Source organism: Bubalus kerabau, chromosome 13 (genome assembly GCF_029407905.1).
Source record: "Bubalus kerabau isolate K-KA32 ecotype Philippines breed swamp buffalo chromosome 13, PCC_UOA_SB_1v2, whole genome shotgun sequence".
Classification (NCBI taxonomy): Eukaryota; Metazoa; Chordata; class Mammalia; order Artiodactyla; family Bovidae; genus Bubalus; species Bubalus kerabau.
Window position 1 is genome coordinate 31,573,458 of NC_073636.1, and position 22,793 is coordinate 31,596,250.

General features: G+C 42.7%; 1 protein-coding gene and 1 long non-coding RNA gene across 12 annotated transcripts in view; both read right to left on the reverse strand.

The window, feature by feature from the left end:
- The window catches only part of RSU1 (Ras suppressor protein 1), a 205,115-nt gene that overhangs the window by 146,789 nt on the left and 35,533 nt on the right, over positions 1 to 22,793 (reverse strand). For all 11 annotated transcript variants that reach the window (XR_008701464.1, XM_055543908.1, XM_055543903.1 and 8 more), the window contains 2 exons: positions 9,460 to 9,580; positions 1,878 to 1,996 (listed from right to left, as the gene is read on the reverse strand). Coding sequence is in view for 10 of the 11 variants with exons in the window: in XM_055543908.1 (XP_055399883.1) it covers positions 1,878 to 1,996; positions 9,460 to 9,580 (240 nt within the window). In the remaining variant the exon portion in view is untranslated. The remainder of the gene's footprint in view (positions 1 to 1,877; positions 1,997 to 9,459; positions 9,581 to 22,793) is intronic.
- LOC129625483 (uncharacterized) lies at positions 14,531 to 16,771 on the reverse strand. Its single transcript, XR_008701467.1, has 2 exons — positions 16,259 to 16,771; positions 14,531 to 14,770 (listed from the first exon to the last, which is right to left on the reverse strand). It is a non-coding gene; the product is annotated as an uncharacterized LOC129625483 (long non-coding RNA).

The following is a 22,793-nucleotide window of genomic DNA, read 5'->3' on the forward strand; positions in this document are numbered from 1 at the left end:
GTGGGAGTCAGCTTTGATTAATAACCCTGGCGTGGTGAAAAGCCTGTGACATACCTAGGGCTCGTGATAATAACCAGCAGGTCAAACTTAGATTTACTGGCTTATTGTGTAGCTGGTGTGTTCAGGAAAATATCTATATCCAAGAGGACTGATATAATTAACAACTCGTGGGCACTGGTAGCTTCCGGCACAGAGTTTCAATTCACTTTCAGAAAGGATAGCTATTTTTCTTCAATTACTTCTGATTCACCTGTATGGCTCAATTTGCATCCAGAGTGAAACCAAGAAAGCCACTGTGTCATTTATATCAACGCTCAGGGCAAAAGGGCTCGGTTGTGCAAAGAGAACTAGGTCAAAAAATAAAGAACCAAAAGGCTTTCTCGTGATGGAGGTCAGAATCATAGTTCATTGTTTCCATCATCAGACTATTATTACTTGTTCCCATAGCCTTAACCACAAAAATAAATGAAGATGAAGGAGTTAAAATAGTGCAGTGGAATTTAAAAACAGAGAAAATCCTAACTTAGGCAGAAATCTGTTCACAATATTATACAAGGATATCAGTCCCTAAACCACTGAAGGGTAAAACCCTAAGGCATCATTTTATCCTTAACCAAAAGGAGGGAGTATAATTAGATGTAGTTTTATTTGTTTACATGTATTCAACTACATTCTAATGTCTTAAAATTCAACAGAATTGTATGTTAATAGACGTAAGAAAAGCAATTTCTCCCATGGTCCAAGAAAACATGTTAAAGTTGGTTTCATGGGCCTGACAAAGTCTGGGATAAAGAATACATGCTGTGCTTAGTCTCTCAGTTGTGTCTGACTCTTTGCGACCCCACGGACTATAGCCTACCAGGCTCCTTTGTCCATGGGGATTCTCCAGGCAAGAAAACTGGAGTGGGTTGCCATGTCCTCCTCCAGGGGATCTTCCTTTACCGTCTGAGCCACCAGGGAAGCCCAAGAATACTGGAGTGGGTAGCCTAACCCTTCTCTGGGGGATCTTCCAGACCCAGGAATCGGACTGGGGTCTCCTGCATTGCAGGCAGATTCTTTACCAGCTGAGCTACCAGGGAAGCCCTGATAAAGTATATGTGGAAGGTTAAAAAAAAATAAAAGAAACTTTATAGAGACTAACTCAGAAAAATCAGAATCTCTGGATGCCAGCTATGTCACTATTTGGAAAAACAGAACATTCACCTAAAGACAACAACTCTCTCCTAAATATTTTATGAGTTCTCAGAAAATCACTTTTTGCTATTTTTCACAAGCATCTGCAGCAAGAAATGTGTTTACATATAAGAGGATAAAGTGTGTTCATCTATGTCTGGTGATTTCTTAGTGTCTGATGACATGCTATAGACGAAACAGATTATAACAACAAGAATACTTTTTTTAAGTCTTATAACAAGAATCCTGGCTAGAAATGTTTAAAATTCTGCTAGCAGTTTATTAATGTATATTTTTATAAGTAACTCATTGGGATATCTTTGGGCAAAAAGCCTACAAAGCACATGAGAAAGTCACATACTGTACATATACATATACATATATATATAATTTTTTTTTCATGTTCTTTAAAAAGACAGTCAAGCTCTCTAGCTAAACGTGAGATGATCTCATTTAGGCAAAAATTTCTATCATAAAGTTAATATGACATTACCAAGTCCACTTGAGTGCAATGGTGTTAGATCACAATTTATCAAATATACATACTGCTGAGCTATGAGGGAACATTCAAAGGAATGTGAAGTAAAAAAATATATATATATGTCCAATAATTTCTCTTGGAGTTTGGGACCTGGCAAATAAATTTCCCTTTTAGAATGCAGAGGACCATTTTAAGGAGATTTATAGGAGTAAAAGTTTCTTACTCAGATAGAAGAAGTTTCCAGGAAGAGAATTTTCATTCAAGTTGTTATAAGTCAAATCAAGGACCTCCAGAGCCGGAAGCGATCCAAATCCTCGAGGCAGAGTGTTTAGTCTATTCATGCTGTTGTTGGGGGTAAAAAATATAAAATGTCACACACAAAACATGTATGTATATGGACTACTCAGATCCCCTCTGTGTGCCGAGTCTCAGAGTCACCTGTGAGGGGCTCAAAGCTGAAAACCCAACCGTAATCCCTTTCACTTTATGTTACTTTTACCAGCCTGGTAATTCTAGCCAGGTGATTTCCAAGTCCATGAAACATTTGAAAATGCCTTAGCTGTCACTTTCTCCAATGGTGGTGCTCCAACACTGTTTTACACAGAAAATAAACACATCACAAAATATCTTTCCTTCTAGAGAAAAACTTTTTGTAAGTGTAGCAATGATAAGACCTCAGAAGATATATGTGAAGTCTCATAGTTTTCAGACTTCTGCTTTATTTGATTTTGCTTATTCCTCCCAATGGGAGACAAAAAAAAAAAAAAATCACTTTTTTTTTGTTTTGTTTCACAACTACTGATAGTAGTTCAGTACCATCTCCAATTAGAATCAAGTTTGCCAGGGACCGGGATGGGGAGGGAGGAGGGGAATGGGGAGTTTTTAATGGGTATAGAGTTTTAGTATGGCAAGATGAGAAACTTCTAGAGATAGGCTGCAAAACAATGGGAATACACGTAATGCTTCTGAATCACAGAAACATAAATACAGTATACTTACGTTATGCGTACTTTATATCACAATTGAAAATTTTTTAATATATACGTAAAAAGCGAAAGTGTTAGTTGTTCAGTCATGTCCGACTCTTTATGACTCCATGGCTGAGGTTCCTCTGTCTCTGGGATTCTCCAAGCAAGAATACTGGAGTGGGTTGCTATTCCCTTCTCCAGAGGATCTTGCCAACCCGGAGATGGAACCTGGGTCTCTCGCATCACAGGTGGATCATCTGAGCCACCAGGGAAGCAAGCCCTTAAACACATGCACACACACACCTCCAATGAAAGCTAAGGAAAGCTAAGAAAAACATTTTTCTATTATGTTCCACTTGTAAGACTCTTTATGTTTTCAATGTTATTCTCTTTAAATACACTTATAATATGATTTCAAAAAAATTTTTAATAATATAGACTGACAAATACTGAAAGGGGGGGGGGCGCGGTGCTGTGAGAGCAAACGTAATTCTAGACCCCAATCCTTCTCACATGACACACAATCCTATTCAAACCCACCAACCAGGCCTCACAGGAAACAGCTGAGAGCAGAGAGAAACTAGAAAAAAAGCAATGCCCACCTCTTGATGGGTATGAAGTCTTAGGTTAACTTTACAGTTAGCAAGTTAACCTCCAGTACAATTTGCTGAACTGCTGCTGCTACTGCTGTGCTGTGCTCAGTTGTGCCCAACTCTTTGCAATCCCATGGACTGGAGCCCAGCAGGCTCCTCTGTCTATGGGATTTTACAGAGAGGATTACTGGAGTGGGTTGCCATTTCCTTTTCCGGGGATCTTCCCAACCCAGGGATTGAATCTGCATCTCTTACATCTCCTGCACTGGCAGGTGGGTTTTTGTTTTTGTTTTTTTCCCTACTGTGCCACCTGGGAAGCCCTAATAACTGATATTTTCTGTGAATTCACAATTTGTGAAGCACATCTGTGTCAAGTGTTTCACGGGGTCTCCAAAACTGAAATGCAGGCAGAACTGTACTTTATAATGATCTCTGGAGCATGGCAATGGAGTGTCAGGTTAACACAGGTTCAGCACCAAGGACCTCTGACTCTCCTGATGAGAATGACAGGTATGTAAGAGCCCCCAGCACTCCTGGAGGCCAAGGCACCCCTGATTCCTGGACCCCCACGTGAGGATGCTGAGTAAACTGAAGGAGAAATCAGAGACAGTGAGAAAGGCACAGAAGTATACAGCAAGTGCTTCCTTCCTTAAATCTTGCTCTGAGTTACCCATTTTTGAAAATGACCAATAAAAGTTTTTCTTTCCAAACCCAGAAGTACACTTTTGAAACATAAGATGCAAGAAATCCACTTTCAGACTTTCTTAGTGGGAAGAAGCATCTCACCAAAAAGACAGATCTTGTCTACTCTCCAGCCTACAGCAAGCCCGAGCCTGTCCACCTGTGCATGTCAAGAATCCACTAAACTGAAGGTTCTTTTTATTCCCTGAGCAAGAAACCAATTCCACCCCTCTCTCTTCCAAGGTGTCAGGGACACAGCAGAGGCCCCTGCAGTCGGCAGCGGGGACAGCACTGGGCCTGCTAATCCAGAGGGCGGAAAGAAAGCCCTAACAATGTTTCGGGAAGGTCTGAAAGCAGGGTCGACTCAGCTACCACAGGACCTGTACCTCTGGACACCGGCACACAAAGGGCAACTCCCTGGCTCCCTGGCACTGACGGGTGGCATGTGCTGCCTTCCCCTGCAGGGGTCATCTACATCCATCTCCATCTACACATGGGAGCTGCCTCTTTCCAGGGCATCCTCCGAGAGCTCCAGCACCCAAGGATACCCAGAAAGGATAGAACAGAGCTAGGGTGGAGGTCTAGCTCCAGCGCTCCCTGACCGGGTGGCCTTGGGTAACTCAGCTTCCCTGTGACCCGATTTCCTCAACTGTAAGATGAATGCTGTAACTGATGCTGAACCTGAAGCTCCAACACTGTGGCCATCAGATGTGAAGAGCTGACTCATTGGAAAAGACCCTGATGCTGGGAAAGACTGAAGGCAGGAGGAGAAGGGGATGACAGAGGATAAGATGGTTGGATGGCATCACTGACTCAATGGACATGAGTGTGAGTAAACTCCAGGAGCTGGTGATGGACAGGGAGGCCTGGAGTGCTGCAGTCCATGGGGTCACAAACAGTCAGACACGACTGAGCGACTGAACTGAACTGAAGATGAGGCTAGCGATACCTTCCCAGGACCACTAGAAAGTGGAGAGAGAAGACATGGGAAGCCCCTGAAGCAACTTCGGGCTCCCAGGTAGGTTCTCAAGAAATGATGGCTGTAACTACAACTGCTTTTTACAAAGCTGGAGAGAGAATCTGAGTCAGCCTCAAAGAGACGAGCTTGCCTAAGGAGACCGTTGTGGAGTCTGAACCATCAATGATGGCTTCCCCATCTGCTTACTCTCCAATCAATTCAGGTGTTAGAAGATAAAGCTCCTGATGACTCAACCATGCCCAATGGTTTAAGTTCTGTTTGCAGGTGAATGTTTTCAAATGCATATGGAAATGGGAAGATGCCCGCATATGATGGAGAACTTGATAAAACCGAGTCAAAGGATGTCTGGCACTTTTCCCCTTTTTCCTTTTCAAAAGCTATAGGAAGGCCCATTTGAACACTTCTCTTTTGGAACACTGATCTCCAGAGGTCCTCCTGGGGTGATTGCTGATTCAATAAAACCTTCTTGCCTGAAAGGCAGATTTTTTCCTCACCTCCACAGTGAACTGCTCACACACTTAGCAAAACAAAACAAATAGCAAAACCATGAGCACTCAACACTGTGCTCAGTGAAAACTTCTAAATCTTCGTAAGATAAGCTCCTTCATCTAACTAGGTCAAAAGGTCAAAAGTTATTCCAGGGACTTCCCTGGGGGTCCAGTGGTTAAGACTCCATGCTTCCAAAGAAGGGGGCTGGGGCTCGATTTCTGGTCAGGAAACTAAGATCCCACATGCCAAGCAACGTAGCAAAAAACAAGTTATCCCAGAATAGTCGGCATGATGCTCTTGGCCATGAGGTTATACCCAAAATAATTACCACCTTGTAACCTATGTGACTTTACACATTTTTAATAAAATAAAAATAACTCTGCACAATGAATGACACAATGGAAGAATGAAGAGCATCATCCTTCTGTTTATTCAGATGGCCTAAAATCCTCTCTGGTTTGGGGATCATCAGAATAAATAGAAAATTGGATATAAAACTTCAAAATCAACATCCGGCTGAACATGAAGCTTGGATTACATGTAGCCTACCTGCTCTGCTGTATTTTTTTTTTTTTTAATTGTCTGTTTATTCTGAGTCCTCCTCCATGCCTTGCCTTAACCAGGGCTGCACAGATAAAATTCTTCATGCCATTTGAGGAAAAAAGTACCATTTACAGAAACCTATCTTAATCCCTCTCCCAGAGAACTAGGAATTGGGTTCAAACTCTGACAACCCCATCCATACAGCTAGGTAATTAAATCCAGAGAGTGTTATACAATCAATAAATCAGCAAGAGCCAAAAATGCAAACAGCTCCAAAGTTGACAAAGAGGCAATTCAAAAGTGTTCGATTAAAAAGGAAAGTTTACAACTCTGTCCTGAAGCACCTTGAACTCAACCGGACAAAACCTAGGCCCCTTCCCTCCTCCCCAAAGCTGTCTCTATACATCTATTTCAGCTCCACTGTCCCATCCGTACCGCCTCATGAATTTTACCACTTGTATCTGCTTTTCATATAAAATCCCTCCCCACCTTCACTGTTCCTACCCTGGTTCACCAGGAACGCTAACCTGGTGGGTTTCATCCAACTTCTCCTCCATGTGATCTTTCATATGAGCATCATCTTACCCGCCACTTCCCGGTGACAACTCCCCAATGGTCAGCAGGTTAAGACCAGAGCTCCTTTATCTGACACAAGGACCTCCATTAGCACTCAACTCCCTGCCGCAATGGACATTTACTTATTTACAGGCTGTTTCCCCAACTGTGATATAGGCTCCCTGAGGGCCGGACGGCCAGCACCTGAACAGAGAGCTCCAGAAACACTCATCGAATGCACAGCAGACTCCGTGCTTCTCTGCCTGGCCTCATCTCCTGCCTCACCTCCTCCCGCCTTACACTTTACACTCAGGACACCACGAAACTTGCAACGCCTGGAACAGGTGGTGCTCTGAGCTTTTTATCTTTTCTCAGTTGATTTTAATTGGAGGATAATTGCCTTACAATGTTGTGCTGGTTTCTGCCATACATCAACACAAACTAGTCATAACTATTTACATATCCCCTCCCTCTTGAGCCTCCGTCCACCCCAAGCCCCATTCCACCCCTCTGGATCATCACAGGGCATGGGGCTGAGCTCCCTGTGTTATATAGCAGCTTCCCACTAGCTACCTGTTTCACATGTGGTAGTGTTTATATGTCAAAGGTACTTTCTCGATTCGTCCCGCCCTCTCCTTCCCCTGTTGGGTCCAAAAGTCCATTTTCTATGTTGGTATCTCTATTCTTGCTCTGCAAATAGGTTCATCCGTACCATTTTTCTAGATTCCATATATATGTTAATACATATTTTTCTCTTTCTGACTTATAACAAACAGGCTCTAGGTTCATCCACCTCAGCACAACTGATTCACATTTGTTCCTTTTTATGGCTGAGTAATATTCCACGGCATGTACATACTGAGCTTTTAAATAAGTCCTTCTCACAATCAAAGATGTCGTCCACCTACCTGTCAGTCTTCTCAGTATCGGAGTCTCAGCTCTAATGCTACCCCTTGTAGGAATCCTTCCACGAATCTCACCTATATGCTAACATGCTCCTGGCCCCTTTCCCCACTGTCACCTGACCACCTCCCACTGGTCAGCAATCCAGCTGCACATTTCCCTGCCCACTGACAGCTGCTCTGCCCCCATCCTTAAGGCTGCGACATTCATCACTGATCTTCAAACGAGCAAGGCTCTCATGTAGAAAAGGCACTTACATAGTCCCAAGATAAATGAATCTATAAATAAAACGACAATGATGACTGTGCCAGGTACTATTCCTAGCACCATTTTTTAGGTGAAAGAATGTTTATTCAGACAGACATACACTCCATAGACAAGAGTGTGGCCATCCATCTCAGAAGTCAAGAGACACCAGGGTATGGGGTTATCAGTTTTTATTGGGGTGGGTAATTTCATACACCAATGAATGGGAGGATTATCCCAACTATTTTGGGTAAGGGGCATGGATTTCCAGAAATTGGGCCCACCCACTTTTTGACCTTTTATGGTCCACCTAGGAACTACCATGGCACCTATGGGTGTGTCATTTATACAATGTGTTAAAATGAGCGCTTACTGAGGCTTGAGGTCTAACGAAAGTCAACTTGTCCATCGTCTCGGACCTAGGTGGTTCTCTTGTACCTTATATGTATCAACTCACTCAGTAAACGATGAAGAATTTACTAGTAAGAATACATGTCTAGTATTGGGTTGGCGAAAAAGTTCATTTGGGCCAACCCATTACATATGTCTTGTTTTAGCTTCCTTCTTAAATGCAAATGAAATATTAGGACTTAATCTTTCAAAACAGAGATATAAACAGAGGAGCCTTTCTTTTCTGGTTTGCCAGATGGGTACAGTCTCCGTATATGTCAGAGCTGTCTGATATCAGGTGACTTTCCCCCTCTTCTAAACCCTACTTCCTCTCATACATTATGAGAAAAGAATGCTCACAGTTCTTACAAAGACTGTCTCTCAACCGGAGTGAATAGCAAATAAAGAGCATCTAACTAGACTCCCAGTGGAAAAACATGAACTAAAAATCAACCCATGAATGATTTTTGTTTTTCACAATGGCTTCCTAGTAAATTGACAAATATCTGGCCAGCTCCTATAGCCACTCCATGTAAATCACTAACTCAATCACCGTGTTTATGACTAAAATTTAATGATATATTACTTTACATGGAGGATGAGACTTGGAGCAGGCAGTATCCTTTAATAGCTCAACAATGAAGCTGGAATTCGGAAGTCCAAGTTTTGGGGGGCGCATATAGTGTCTGATGGACAGTGGGGTTCTCTGTCTGGTCAGCCACTAACCTGAGGACCAATCAGGAGCAAGCCACTTAACCTCTTGAAAAAGGCTTGGCTTCCTTCCACACAATGAAATCCGTAATGCCTGCCCTTCCCCAGTCCCAATTGTTAAGAGGGTCAAACACTGGTATGAGGACTCTGAAAACTGTAAAGCAACATAAGAACACAAGGTATTACTATTAATTCACTGCACCTGGTTCTGTAACCTCAGCTGAATCAAAACTCCTCTCTTCACCTTTGTATAAAGACAGATACAGGATTGATAACTTCTCAAATATAAAAAGGAAAAATTATTAAGAATCAATGAAGTAGTGTTAGAAAACATATCCTTCCCTCCATAGAAGGAAGGTGCTTTAGACACTATTTCTACTCAATATGGAGAGAAAAAAATCAACCATATTACAACTGGCCTGTACAGTTCAAGCTAGCTATGCAAATAGGTTCCTTCTTGGGCAACATAACGGAAATAAAATTTTATTGGAAACAAAATACAGTAAAAATAAACTCCCTTATTACACCAACAATTAGCTTCTCAATTAGCACACAGATAGATCTGCGCTAATGTAGGCCATTGAAAGGATGTATTAAAACAATAAAACTTTTTTAAAAACCTAAAACATAGGGAAAAAATTAGAGATCTGCTGCTCCTGTAAATGGCAAACCCCTCCCTTGCTCCCGCCGGCATCCCGGCTTCCAGCTCCTCCTCCTCTTGTTCCCCTCTCCCTCCAGGAGACTCACCCCAGGTTCAGGTGTTTGAGTTTCTGCAGACTGCTGATCTGCGTGGGCAGCTCCTCAATCTGGTTATTAAAAAAGTTAAGCACTTCCAGATTCTTCAGTTCTGCTATGTTTGGTGGCACAGCTGTGGAAACAGAAACGCTGAGTGTGAATGCAGGAACCTCGCCCCTGGCAGCGAATGCCAGCGATACATTCTGCTTTCCTTTCAAATGAGAGAAAGATGAAACTCCAGCGCAATCACCTTATTCACATATATATCTCTCTTACGTAATTTCTGTAGGGAGTTTCTTAGGTAGTAGCTCACCACCGGCTTCACATGGAAATGTTTCCTCAAAGGGCAGAAGAGAAAATCTGTGCCATGAACAGTCTCTAAGCAAACATTACAGAACGTTCTATACTTCTTTCTTTTTTTTTAATTTTTTCCCACCAGTTTTATTGAGATATAATCAACATACAGCTCTATGTAAGTTTCAGGTGTAAACCCTAAGTGTTTGACTTACATAGTGATTATCACAATAAAGTTAGTGAACATCTATCATCTCATAAAAATACAAAAGAAATGTTTTTCCTTGTGATGAGAACTCTTAGGATTTACTCTCCTAGATATAAAATTGTATTTTTTAAAATCATGTAACGTCTACTGAGTCCAGTTGTTTTCTTCCTTCTACTTCCCTCACATGTCCAAAAGAAAGGCAGCAAACTCCAAAATCCCTTCCCGAGTTGTGTATCATCAAGTTGTTTAAATAATCTGCTATCTGAAGAGCTGTTCTCTTAACACTTGACTAAATCACGATGACGTTTAAATTCAATCTTAAGTGATAAAACAGTCAACCTACCAGGTTTCTGATTTTTGCCTTTGCATCTCAATCCACACACACACACACCCGCCCGCCCCCCTGTATCAGATTAGCAACTGATCACCACATTGTTATTATTCGGGCATATGAAAAACCAGTTCCGTAGCAAGAAGGGGACGTGAGTGTGCATATCAAAGGTTAAAGAAAGCGACTGGGGAGCTGAAAGCATTCCCCTTCCCTACAGTATATACTTGCAAATACAAATTTAAAAGCCAAAGGCATCTTTACCTCGAAAATACTAAGTCTCACTTCAATATATTGCACTTCATGTATCCCATCTGCTGATTCAGTCTCTCCACAAACATGTTACTGGCCACCAGCTCATTCATGGTTCATGTAAGCTCTTAATACCAAAATATTCAGGTAACTGAAACTATGGACAAGGGTCTTGGGTACCACAGAAGAAACTGTTAGGTCTTACGTTAGTACTTTTTCTTCCCATCTCAACATCCTTCTCCAGGGGTGCCCCAGAAAACTGGAGAAACCTGGGGACAACGTTGCTGAAAGCCAAGGCCCAGGTGTGTGTAACATTCCAGACAGACACCTCAGGTTTTTTGTTTGATTTCCTCATTTATTTGTCTGCATTAGGTCTTAGTTGCAACATGCAGGATCTTTAGTTGTAGCTTGTGGGATCTAGTCCCTCCACCAGGGATCAAACCTGGGAAACCTGCATTGGGACTGTGGAGTCTTAGCCACTAGACCGCCAGGGAAGTCCCCAGACACCTGAGATATATAAGAAGACAGCCATACCAAGAACTCCAGTGGATAACTCCCAGGGGAACAGAAGGAAGGTGGCAGGCACAGCACTCATTACAGCTGAGTCATCATTTTCAGCTTTATAAAATGTCTAAGGTATCAATGACTTGATTACTTTTAGAGGCTTAGTACAAGTTCAGAGACACATGTTTGCTAGATAGAGGAAAGGATTGTGGAGAAGAGGAATTAGTCTGAAAAAAGACAGCTGGGAAGAGGTAGTGGTCCAGATGGAAAATGAGCAAGGCGTGGATGAGTTGACTGAAGAGGCTGGTTGTGGGGATGGAGATAAAAAGGTAGGCTTTAATGGGATCACTGAGGCAACTAGAAATTCCTCCAGCACCTCACTCCCCAGTACCAAGAGGAATGCAGACAAGCCCTACCTGTAGGATCTGGCTACAAAAGCACATGTTTAGGTGTGCCCTCCATAACACAGTTTTTCAGGAATGGATCGCATTCACTTTGCATAAACGACCACAAGGAAATTCATCAGACTGTGCCTGCTGGATTTAGAGGTGTTCATGGGTTCTCTCTACCTGGACCCTGGAGTGTGTCAAGAGCGAATCGACAGAGGACTACAGCCCTGCTCAGACCTCACTCTTTCCCTGTTCACCCTCCAGCTACCACTAAGCTTCTCTCCCCACATTCATCTGATTAGCTTGAAGAGCAATAAAGAAAGTTAGGGCAACCAGGAGAAAATGATGATCTCAATTTAACCACAAACCAAGAATAATGCAGCCAGAATTACTGCCGCTTTCCCGAAGTTACTTTGCCAATGCAATTAAATGCTAGTCTGAAGGTATCGCCTTTTTTGACAGGATGAGAGATTATTTCACTCTCCTTGCTAAATCAGTCCAATTTAAAACCACACGTTATGCTAAATGTGATTTAAGGCTTTGTTCTGTGGACACAAACAATAACCCCACATTCAATTTACCCAGCCTCTCCCAGATTTTTGGTGCGCATGTGAATCGTTTACTAAAGACTCCATTCAAACGAGAAGGGGGAAAAAAAATTTACAGCTAATATTCTTCCTAAACTACAGAATCCTCCCCCTCACCACCCCCACCGTAGTTAAAAGCAAAGGAAATTAACCTTCAGATCTGTCTGGATGGGATGACGTTCATGCTTTCAACTAGCATTTAGAGAATGCTTATTTTGTGCACAGAAGCAAAAACTTATAGCACTGAACATTTCAATACTTTTGGGATAAAGTAAGAGAGGCAGACTATTTAAAGAAAGTAAGTCACGGGATCTCTCTGGTGGTCCAATGGTTAAGAATCTGCCTTGCAATGCAGGGGATGCAGGTTTGATCCCTGGACAGGGAACTAAGATCTCACATGCCATCCACGTGCTGCAACTAGAGAGTCCATGAGCTGCAACCAAAAAAGATCTCACATGATGCAACGAAGATCCTAGGCAGATCAATAAATACTTTAAGAAAAAGGGAGAGAAAAAATTTTTTTTAATTTAAAAAATTAAAAAGTTACAAAAAGGTGGGTTATCAGAGTCAATCACCAGAGACAGGTCTGGTGGCTGGAAAGCAAACTTATCCCAACAAAACTGTCCATAAAAAAAACTAATAACCAGTTAACAACATGAGTAACAGTTGTGCAGTGGCTAAATCATATACATAGATCCACGAACAATTTACGAAAATCTATTATGAAAAGGGAGGAGCAACGTGTCACAGGTCAGAATATTCTTTTGGAATTTTCAAAACAGCTACATGACACACCAGCAAGCAGCAGCATTTTAAAATATAACTAAGCAGTGAGCATCAATACATTTCTTATTATGCATCTGAAATGTCCCTTCTTCATCCATCTGTCCAGTTTCTGACCCCTCTCCACCCACCAGTGGTACACACCGAGTTGGCAGACAAGGAGCCGAGTCCACAGAAGAAACTGAGAGGCTGTGATGCAAGAACCCAGGACGCCTGGTTCACTCGTCTTGGGCTAGCTCTGCACTTTCCTGACCAGCTCTGAACTTGCTGTGTGTCCTTAACTCATAACATCTCTTGAGCCTCCATTTCCTTCAGTTTAAATTAAGAAGGCTGGATTATGACCATTTTTCCATTCCCTTCCACCCAGCTTTAGTATTCTGTGATTCTGAGAAGAGGTGATTGCAAAAATCAATGATATGGATTTAAATAATGCAAGAAATGGGGCCCTCAATTAGGAAACTCAGTCATGTAGAACTTTGCCTGTGACAGAGAATTTAGTATCGTTTGCTGTCTAACTAATATTGTTGGCTGCCTCAATTCTGAGGCTTCAGTTGCTAGAGAAACTCACAGGGGTGCCCAGGCTCCTGCATGCCACGATTAGTTCTGGTTGCAGGAACAGAGAATGCTGGGGGTACTCTCGGCCCAGAGCTTCTGCTGTGTTTTGGAAAAGGAGACAAAGATGGGGTCATGTCATCCCAGGAACTCTGCCCAGAGGCTGATCTCGGAGCATCTTCTGGCATTTCTAATTATTCAAGCTAAGAAGCTCAGGAAGACCCTCTTCTTCAAATCCTCTTCAATCTAATGAACTAAAAATTGTTCCAGAGGTTTTTAAGCCACCAGCCTCTGGATGGTTCTAAGACTAGAAACCAAAAGTGCCTGGGGACACTCAAGAGGGGAGCAAGACAAAAAGGGTCTCGCCTGATTTCCATGAACATCTCTTTACAAAGCTCCCTAGGGCAGGAAGCACTGGACAGACAGCTCCAACTCTAAGAACCCACTGGCCAGCTTCAGTTCTGAATGACAGCCTGACTCCTAACAGGACATGTATCTGTCCAGGTAAGTTACACGTACTACAGGCATAGCCACCAGCACAGATGATGAAACATGTTCACAAAACCAGCGTTACACTCACCAACAGCTTGCCCTCTCTCCAACATCAGACCCTAAATCAACTACTCTTGTAGCAACTGGAGCTTCACTCGAAGAGCAATTTTCTTCCAGGATAAAATTAACCATTGCACAATCAATAACTTATTTTCTTGAAGGCTTTCAGGAGTTTATTCACACAATAATAAATGGCAGGAGATGCTGTGGGGCTGGGAGGGCGAGCATGCAGTCACTAGCTACCCGTGGCTCCTTAAGTCTAGAGTGGGAACGTAAGATGGTGCAGCCTCTACGGAAAAGTGTGGCGGTTCCTCAAGAAATTACAAATAGAACTACCGTATGACCCAGCAGTTCCACTTCTAGGCATTTAATTGAAGGAAACACAGTCATTACCCTCAAGGTCACAGCAGCATTGTTCACAACAGCCAAGATATGGAAACAGCCTAGGTGTCTGCTGACAGATGAATAAAGAAAATGTGATACATACACTCTCTCTCTCTCTCTCACACACACACACACACACACACACAAATACAATTTGGCCATAAAAAAAGAAGGAAATCCTGTCATTTGCAACAACACAGATGGACCTCGAGGGAGTCATGCTAAGTGAAGAAAGTCACACAGAGACAAATACTGTATGATCTCATTTATAGTGAAATCTATTAATATTAAAAAAAAAAAACCCAAACAGAACAAAACATCAAAAAAATGTATTGAAAAAGAGATCAGCTATGTTGTCACCAGAGGTCTGGAGGTGGTGGGGTGGGAAGTGAGGGAACGGGATGAGGGTATCACAGAGGAGCCTGGTGGGCTACGGTCCACGGGGCTGCAAAGAGTCGGAAAGACTGAAGCAACTTAGCACGCGTGCACACTAAAAAAGAAAGAAAAATAGTAAGTAATAAATTTAAGTTGCGATTAGCTGACATGAAATACAATTAGTAATTCAGTTCCCTGGTCACAGTAGCCACATTTAGACACCTTGACAGTCACTTGCAGCTGCCATGCTGGACAGCAAGAATATAGAATATTCCACTCTCTGCACCGAGGTCTATGCTAAAGCATTTGGCCTCTGCTACCTAATTTAAAAAAGAAAGAAAGAAATGAATTTATTTACAAAACAGAAACACAGATATCGAAAACAAGCTTATGATCACCAAAGAGGAAAGGGGAGATAAATCAGGAACTTGGGATGAGAACACACACATACACACAACTACATATAAGACAGGCAACCGACAAGGACCCACTGTACAGCACAGGGAACCTTACTCAAGATTACCTTGAGTAATGACCTCTATGAGAAAGGAATCTGAAACAACGCATATATGTATACGTGTAACTGAATCACTTTGCTGTACACCCGAAACTAACACATTGTAAATCAACTACAATCCAATAAAAATTTGAAAACAAACAAACAAATCAGTGAGCCTCAAAGCCTCAAGTACATCAGAATTCCAGGAGGGCTTGTTAAAATACAGATTTGGGGGCATACCCTAGAGTTTCTGATTCAGTACTTTGGGGTGGGGCCCAGGAATCTGCCTTTCCAGCAAGTTCCCAAAAGTCAGTGATGCTGCTGGTCTGGGGGCCCCTATTTTGGTTCAGAAAACATTCTTTTTTTAAGGTTTTTTTTTCTTAATGTGGACCATTTTAAAGTCTTTATTGAATTTGTTACAACATTGCTTCTGTTTTATGTCTTCTTTTTTTCTTTTTTGGCCATGAGGCATGTGGGATCTTAGTTCCCTGACCAGGGATTGAATCTGCACACCCAGCACTGGAAGGTAAAGTCTTAACCACTGGACCACCAGGGAAGTCCCCCAGAAAACTTTTAAGTCAGTGGTGATGTGAAAATCACAAGTCCAATACATATGTCCTTGGCTGCACCCAATCATGTAGAACAAGATCATAACAATCAATCTGATCCAAATTAGGACTCCTCTGCCAGCCCAGTGGGCTACTGACATTGGGGGCAGATGAAATGGGAAAAGTGAAAGTGTTAGTTGCTCAGTCGTGTCCGACTCTTTGCAATCCCACAAACTGTAGCCCAGCAGGCTCCTCTGTCCATGGGATTCACCAGGCAAGAATACTGGAGTGGGTAGCCACTTCCTTCTCCAGGGGATTTTCCCAACCCAGGGATAGAACCTGGGTCTCCTGCAGGGCAGGCGAATTCTTTACCACCTGAGCCACCAGGGAAGCACAAAACGAAGGCATTTTTGATGGAGAAAGCACAGAAACTGGGGGCTGCAATCAGTTTCCAATCAGCATCTGTTTCCCCACTTAGATCACTCCCGGGAAATCAGCACAGGGGAGGACGATGACAACCGGGGAAAAGAGCACCAAATCCCCTTGTCCACAGAACCTTGTTACGTGGCAGCAACTTCATGGTCCCTCAGAGTGGTCACGTGACGAGGTGTCACTCACTGTCCTTCTGGCCTGAGGGTCACTGTAGGATACCAGGCAGCAGCGATGGCAGAGCAGCCCAGCCGGGGCACAGCTGATCTGGGGGTTTTCAAGCAAGAGCATCTTGTAGCCCCTGAGGCAAAGAAACAAAACTGCGAAGGGCAACAGGCTCTGGGTGCAGCAGGGACTGCGCAAAACATAAGGACGGGCGCTCGCCTGTGCACAGCCCACGGAAGGGCCGGGGAGGTGGGGTCACACATTGGTCTTTAGAACCATCTGGTTGGCGCTGAAAACAGGGTCCCCTTCAGCTACAAAAGGGGCAGACGAGACCAGGCATCAGCGGCCGCCGGGAGCCGGAAACGGCTGAATCACACGGAGTTTCTCTTGTCAGCATGGGCGGGAAGTCTACCCACCAAACTCCCCCTTCTGGCTCTTTCTGCAGCATCATCCATACTGCTTTCGGCTTTGGTGATTCCTGCAAAGGCGAAGCACAAGGGCCAAGGCTTGAAAACCAGGGGTCCCTGCCCCACATGCCTCCTTGAAGCCCCAAGTTAGGGGCTGAGCCGTTGCCACCTTTATGGGGAACCACTGATGGGCTGTCGGCTACCCCAAGTGCAAGAAGAGGGAGCCTCAGAGCGAGGACTCAATGGGAGCCAACAGTGAGGCCGAGACCAGGACACGACCCAGAGGCGGGCACACACCCTGCGATGCGAAGGGTGAAACACTACTGTCTTAGGCCCATTTCCAGGGACACCCCTGGCCAGACAAAGCCCAAAGATCCCACAGGAAATAAGGTAAAGCAAAATAAATCAAACAGCACTGCTTCCCAAACCTGACACATTTATACTAAAAATGGGAGATTTGTGTCTGTTGTCATAACAAATAGAAATGCCCGGGGTAATTTTTTAGACACTTCTGCTGTTGTATAAAATTCAAAATGGATTGAAGATCTAAACGTAAGACCAGAAACTGTAAAACTCCTAGAGGAGAACATAGGCAAAACACTCTCCGACATACATCACAGCAGGATCCTCTATGACCCACCTCCCAGAATATTGGAAATAAAAGCAAAAATAAACAAATGGGACCTAATTAAACTTAAAAGCTTCTGCACATCAAAGGAAACTATAAGCAAGGTGAAAAGACAGCCTTCAGAATGGGAGAAAATAATAGCAAATGAAGCAACTGACAAACAACTAATCTCAAAAATATACAAGCAACTCCTACAGCTCAATTCCAGAAAAATAAACGACCCAATCAAAAAATGGGCCAAAGAACTAAATAGACATTTCTCCAAAGAAGACATACAGATGGCTAACAAACACATGAAAAGATGCTCAACATCACTCATTATCAGAGAAATGCAAATCAAAACCACTATGAGGTACCATTTCACACCAGTCAGAATGGCTGCAATCCAAAAGTCTACAAGTAATAAATGCTGGAGAGGGTGTGGAGAAAAGGGAACCCTCTTACACTGTTGGTGGGAATGCAAACTAGTACAGCCACTATGGAGAACCGTGTGGAGATGCCTTAAAAAACTGGAAATACAACTGCCTTATGACCCAGCAATCCCACTGCTGGGCATACACACTGAGGAAACCAGAAGGGAAAGAGACACGTGTACCCCAATGTTCATCGCTGCACTGTTTATAATAGCCAGGACATGGACGCAACCTAGATGTCCATCAGCAGATGAATGGATAAGAAAGCTGTGGTACATATACACAACGGAGTATTACTCAGCCATTAAAAAGAATACATTTGAATCAGTTCTAATGAGGTGGATGAAACTGGAGCCTATTATACAGAGTGAAGTAAGCCAGAAAGAAAAACACCAATACAGTATACTAACGCATATCTATGGAATTTAGAAAGATGGTAACGATAACCCTGTATGCGAGACAGCAAAAAAGACAGAGTTGTATAGAACAGTCTTTTGGACTCTGTGGTGGGGGGGATGATTTGGGAGAATGGCATTGAAACATGTATAACATCATATATGAAACGAATCGCCAGTCCAAGTTCGATTCAGGATACAGGATGCTTGGGAATGGTGCACTGGACGACCCAGAGGGATGGTACGGAGAGGGAGGAGGGAAGGGGGTTCGGGTTGGGGAACATGTGTACACCCGTGGCAGATTCATGTTGATGTATGGCAAAACCAATACAATATTGTAAAGTAATTAACCTCCAATTAAAATAAATAAATTTATATTTAAAAAATAAATAAAATTTCTTTACTAGAGAAGCTTAAGGGATGGTAGAGGATATTCAAATGAAGCCAGGTATGCTGATTTTTTTTTAAATATGATTTTTTACAAGTTTTATTTATGTTTAAAAAGTTTTTGGCAGGTGGGGTCTTAGTTCCCTGACCAGGGATTGGACCTGTGACCCTACAGTGGAAGGCAGAGTCTGAACCACTGGACCATCAAGGAGGTCTCTGCTGATTCTTAAGTTACACTCCTGCAATGAAGTTATCAGAAAAAATGACCAAAAATATCCAAATACATGAAAATGTGTGAGATTATTTGTTATTCAGTCACTGGGGGGAGAAAGACCATTTGAGAAGAAATCATGAAAGCAAACACTGCTTTGTCCCAATATTTGAAGAGTATAATATTGAACAACCACCATCCCTCTTCATCCTGGTGGGAAGATGCCAAAGTAACAGAAGACATATGAATCAGTGCATTCTTGGTCAGAGTGAAAGGAAAGTCCTTTTAATCCTTAGCTACAATAGCTAGAAGGCATTAGTCTAGTCATAGCACAGAGGTGATGTCTAAACTAATTATATAGATGTCAATTCTATCAGCAAATTAGGAACCTTTGTTCTGAAAGCCATTCTAATGATCACATGTAAAGAAGAATCTCCTCACTCTGGCAAATAATTATGCTCTTCAGAATTTTATATTGAGGGGGGAAATAAAAAGGTCATTTGTACCTATAGTGATTAATGACTTTTGTTTTCTGGTCAAAAACAGGAGGTGGATAATGAACTAATTATCCTAGCATAAGAACTTGAAGTTCAAAAGTATACTGATGATAACCAGTTTTCCAGATTTTATGAGATTTCCTCCAAAGCAGCAATTAAAACAGTGAATTACAGTAGTTACAGGTTATTTAAAAACATAAAAGTTTATGGAACAGCAGAGCAAATTCTCATTTAACAGGATCTACAAGTTCCTCAAGGTAAAAATGAAAGAGCAAAAGAGCTAAGTAGCCACATGACAAAGCCCAAAGTCCCCCAAATATCGTTAGCCTTGTAAGTGACAAGAGCGACGCTGCCTGCAGTTAATCAGCGATACTCACTGACCACCCACACCTAGAAGGAGAGACTTAGTGCATCCTATCGCGGGCTTCCTTAAGATTCTGCAGCTTACAGTGGTAAAGAATCTGCCTGCCAATGCAGGAGACACGGGTTCCATTCCTGGGCCGTGAGGATACCACGTGCCGTGGAGCAACTGAGACGTGCGCTACAACTTTTGAGCCCAGAAGCAGCAACTATTGAAACCAGAGAGCCTAGGGCCTGTGCTCCACAACAAGAGAAGCAACCGCAATGAGGAGCCCACACATCACAACTAGGGAGCAGCCCCCTCACTTCAACTAGAGAAAAACCCTGGCAGCAACAAAGACCCAGCACAGCCATAAAACAATAAAAGAAGTTCTCATCACAAGAAAACAATTTTTTAAAAAAATCTGCAGCTTAAGTCGTTTTACTAACCAAAGACATTCCTCACGTGATTTACTGCAAAGAAAAAAAAAATGGTTCAACTCTTTCAGCAACAATGAAAATAATCAATTACCCAAAAATTAGGCGAAGTTACAAGCAAGCTGTAAGGCAGCTTTTATAGTGTAAAGTCTAACATGCAAAAATATCTGCCCCTGGGGTACGAAAAGTGTGTACGCACAGTCAAACAAATCTTCTAAAAAGCTGACAAGCATGGATTTCTGCTCCTCTGAGGACGCCAAACTTAGTTATGTCTGAATCTCCAATCAACTTCCCAGAAGGAACCAAACAAGGTCCACGTGGTCTTAGTCCTTCCAGACCCAGAATTGTTTTAGTAACACACCCTGGAAATCACACTCCAGTGAGCAGAGAATACAGCGTCCACCAGCAGGGCATCCACAAACAGCTTTTGTTTGAGAGCCGCGTCAGAGCAGAGACACTAAGGGGAAAGGCAGGGACCTTCCATCACCTGGGAGGAAGTGACACCTAGTGAAGGACAAGAAAAGGATGGGGAGCCCTTCCTCCAGGAAAGATGCTCAAGAAGTCTGGAAACACGGCAAAGAGCAAGAGAGAAAAGAACACTGAATACATTTCAATCAATCAACGCAGAAAGCATGCTCAGCTCAGTGAAAATGAGCTCTTTAGGCTCTGAAATTTTTAAAAAGTACCATTATAATGGGGTACACACACACTCAATCCAAGATTATTAAGAGGGAGACAATGGACAAATACAATTCACAGACACACACACATCACGCTTCGCCGACAGCTTGTGTCTTCTTTTATAGTGATATATATACATTACCATGTGTAAAACAGATAGCCAATGGGGAGCTGCTGTATAAGCACAGGGAGCTCAGCCTGGTGCTCTGTGATGACTTAAAGGGGTGGGAGGCCGGCGGCGGGGGCGTGGTGGCAGGATGCTCAACCAAGAAGGAGGGGATATATGTATACATTAAGGCTGATTCTCATTGCTGCCCAGCAGAAACCAACACAACATCGTAAGACAACCATCCTCCAAAAAAATAAATAAATAATAAAGGTACTTCTGGGAAAAAAAAGAATTACTCCAGCAAATGGATAAACAACAAGGTCCTACTGTATAGCCCATATTGAACTTTGTTTAATATCCTGTGATAAACCATAATGGGAAGAAAAGAAAATGAAAAAGATTTTTACATACGTATGTATAACTGTTATACAGCAGAAATTAACACAACATTGTAAATCAACCGTACTCCAATTAAAAAGAAAAAGAATGACTTCAGCAAGACATCATCCACGCGAAGTTGCTTCTCTTCCTTCCCTATCTCATGTCTTGGTGCTGATGATGGAGTACATGAAGCAGGGGGAAGAGGGTGGAGGAAAATGCCCAGTGCTAGAAAAATTCACCCTGGACCTTGTTAACTCCTCTTCTAATGATAACAACTATGCCTTCAACCTTAGGGATGCTCCCTGCTCATCCATTTGAGCAAGTGAAGATGCAGGGCCAATGTCTGGTCCACCGAGCTCCGGGACTCCCTGGAGCAGGGCGTTACCTGTACACGGACATCGACAGAGGAGGCAGCAGGGGAAAGGGGAACACAGGCTCAAAGCCATGCGAAGCCCCCAGCTCCGGCTCCACGTCCTCAGCCACATGAAGCCTGCTTCTTGCCCCAGACACAGAGCAGGGTATCCAAAGCCACCCTTGCCTTTTGCACTCAGGTCATGGTTTCTGGGAGGTCCGGTCCTTCAAAGCTAAAAAGCTGTGAATTACCTCACCCTTTATTTTCTACATAGTTGGCTGCAAAGGAGGGCTTCGAGGAGAAAGGTAAGAATTCATCTCCCCTTTTGGAAGGATGAGCAAGATAGAGAGAGAAGGGCAGGCATTTCCACTAAGCATCAGGTGCCTGGAGTAGACGCTACACAGGCAGGAAAAAACTGCTTAAGGAACAGCAAGAGGTTAGACAAGATGGGGACTTTCCTGGTGGTCCAGTGGTTAAGACTTCGCCTTCCAATGCAGGGTATACAGGTTCGATCCCTGGTCAGGGAGCTAAGACCCTACATGTCTTGGGGCCAAAAACCAAAACATAAAACAGAAGCAATATTGTAACAAGTTCAATAAAGACTTTAAAAATGGTCCACACCAAAAAAATATCTAAAAACAATAGCTATCATAAAAAGAATGAGCTTCACGCTAACTTAAACCAAAAAAAAAAAAAAAAAAACACCTTATCAAAGTTTTGTACATATTTCCAGGAAACATCATCAGTGTATCCACACTGCAAATATACTGTTATCTTTCTCCAACTCCAAGGTTTCTAAATCTGAGCTGCATGTGCCCCTAAAAAATTTATGAATGGTTTTAACAGGATCTACAAACCTGTTGAAATTTTAAGGATTATGTGTATTTTTCTAGGAATCATGGACACAGCTTTCACTCTGTTCTTAAAAAAGGTCAGTGAGTTATGAAATGTTAAGAACTGCTCTAAAAGAGTGTCTGTTCCCAAGCATTTCATCTTTTAGAATCTCTCCTCCTCCCCTGCATGACACACATGTATACACACACTATCTATGCGAGAGTCAACAGATGATTTACATAGAAATTTTTGCTAGTAGATCAATTCCATTTGAGGGTTCTGTTGTAAATGGTAAGTGATAGCCAGGACATAGAAGCAACATAAACATCCATCAGCAGAGAAATGGATAAAGAAGATGTGGTACATATATACAATGCAACATTACTAGGCCATTAAAAAAAATAATGAAATAATGCCATCTGCAG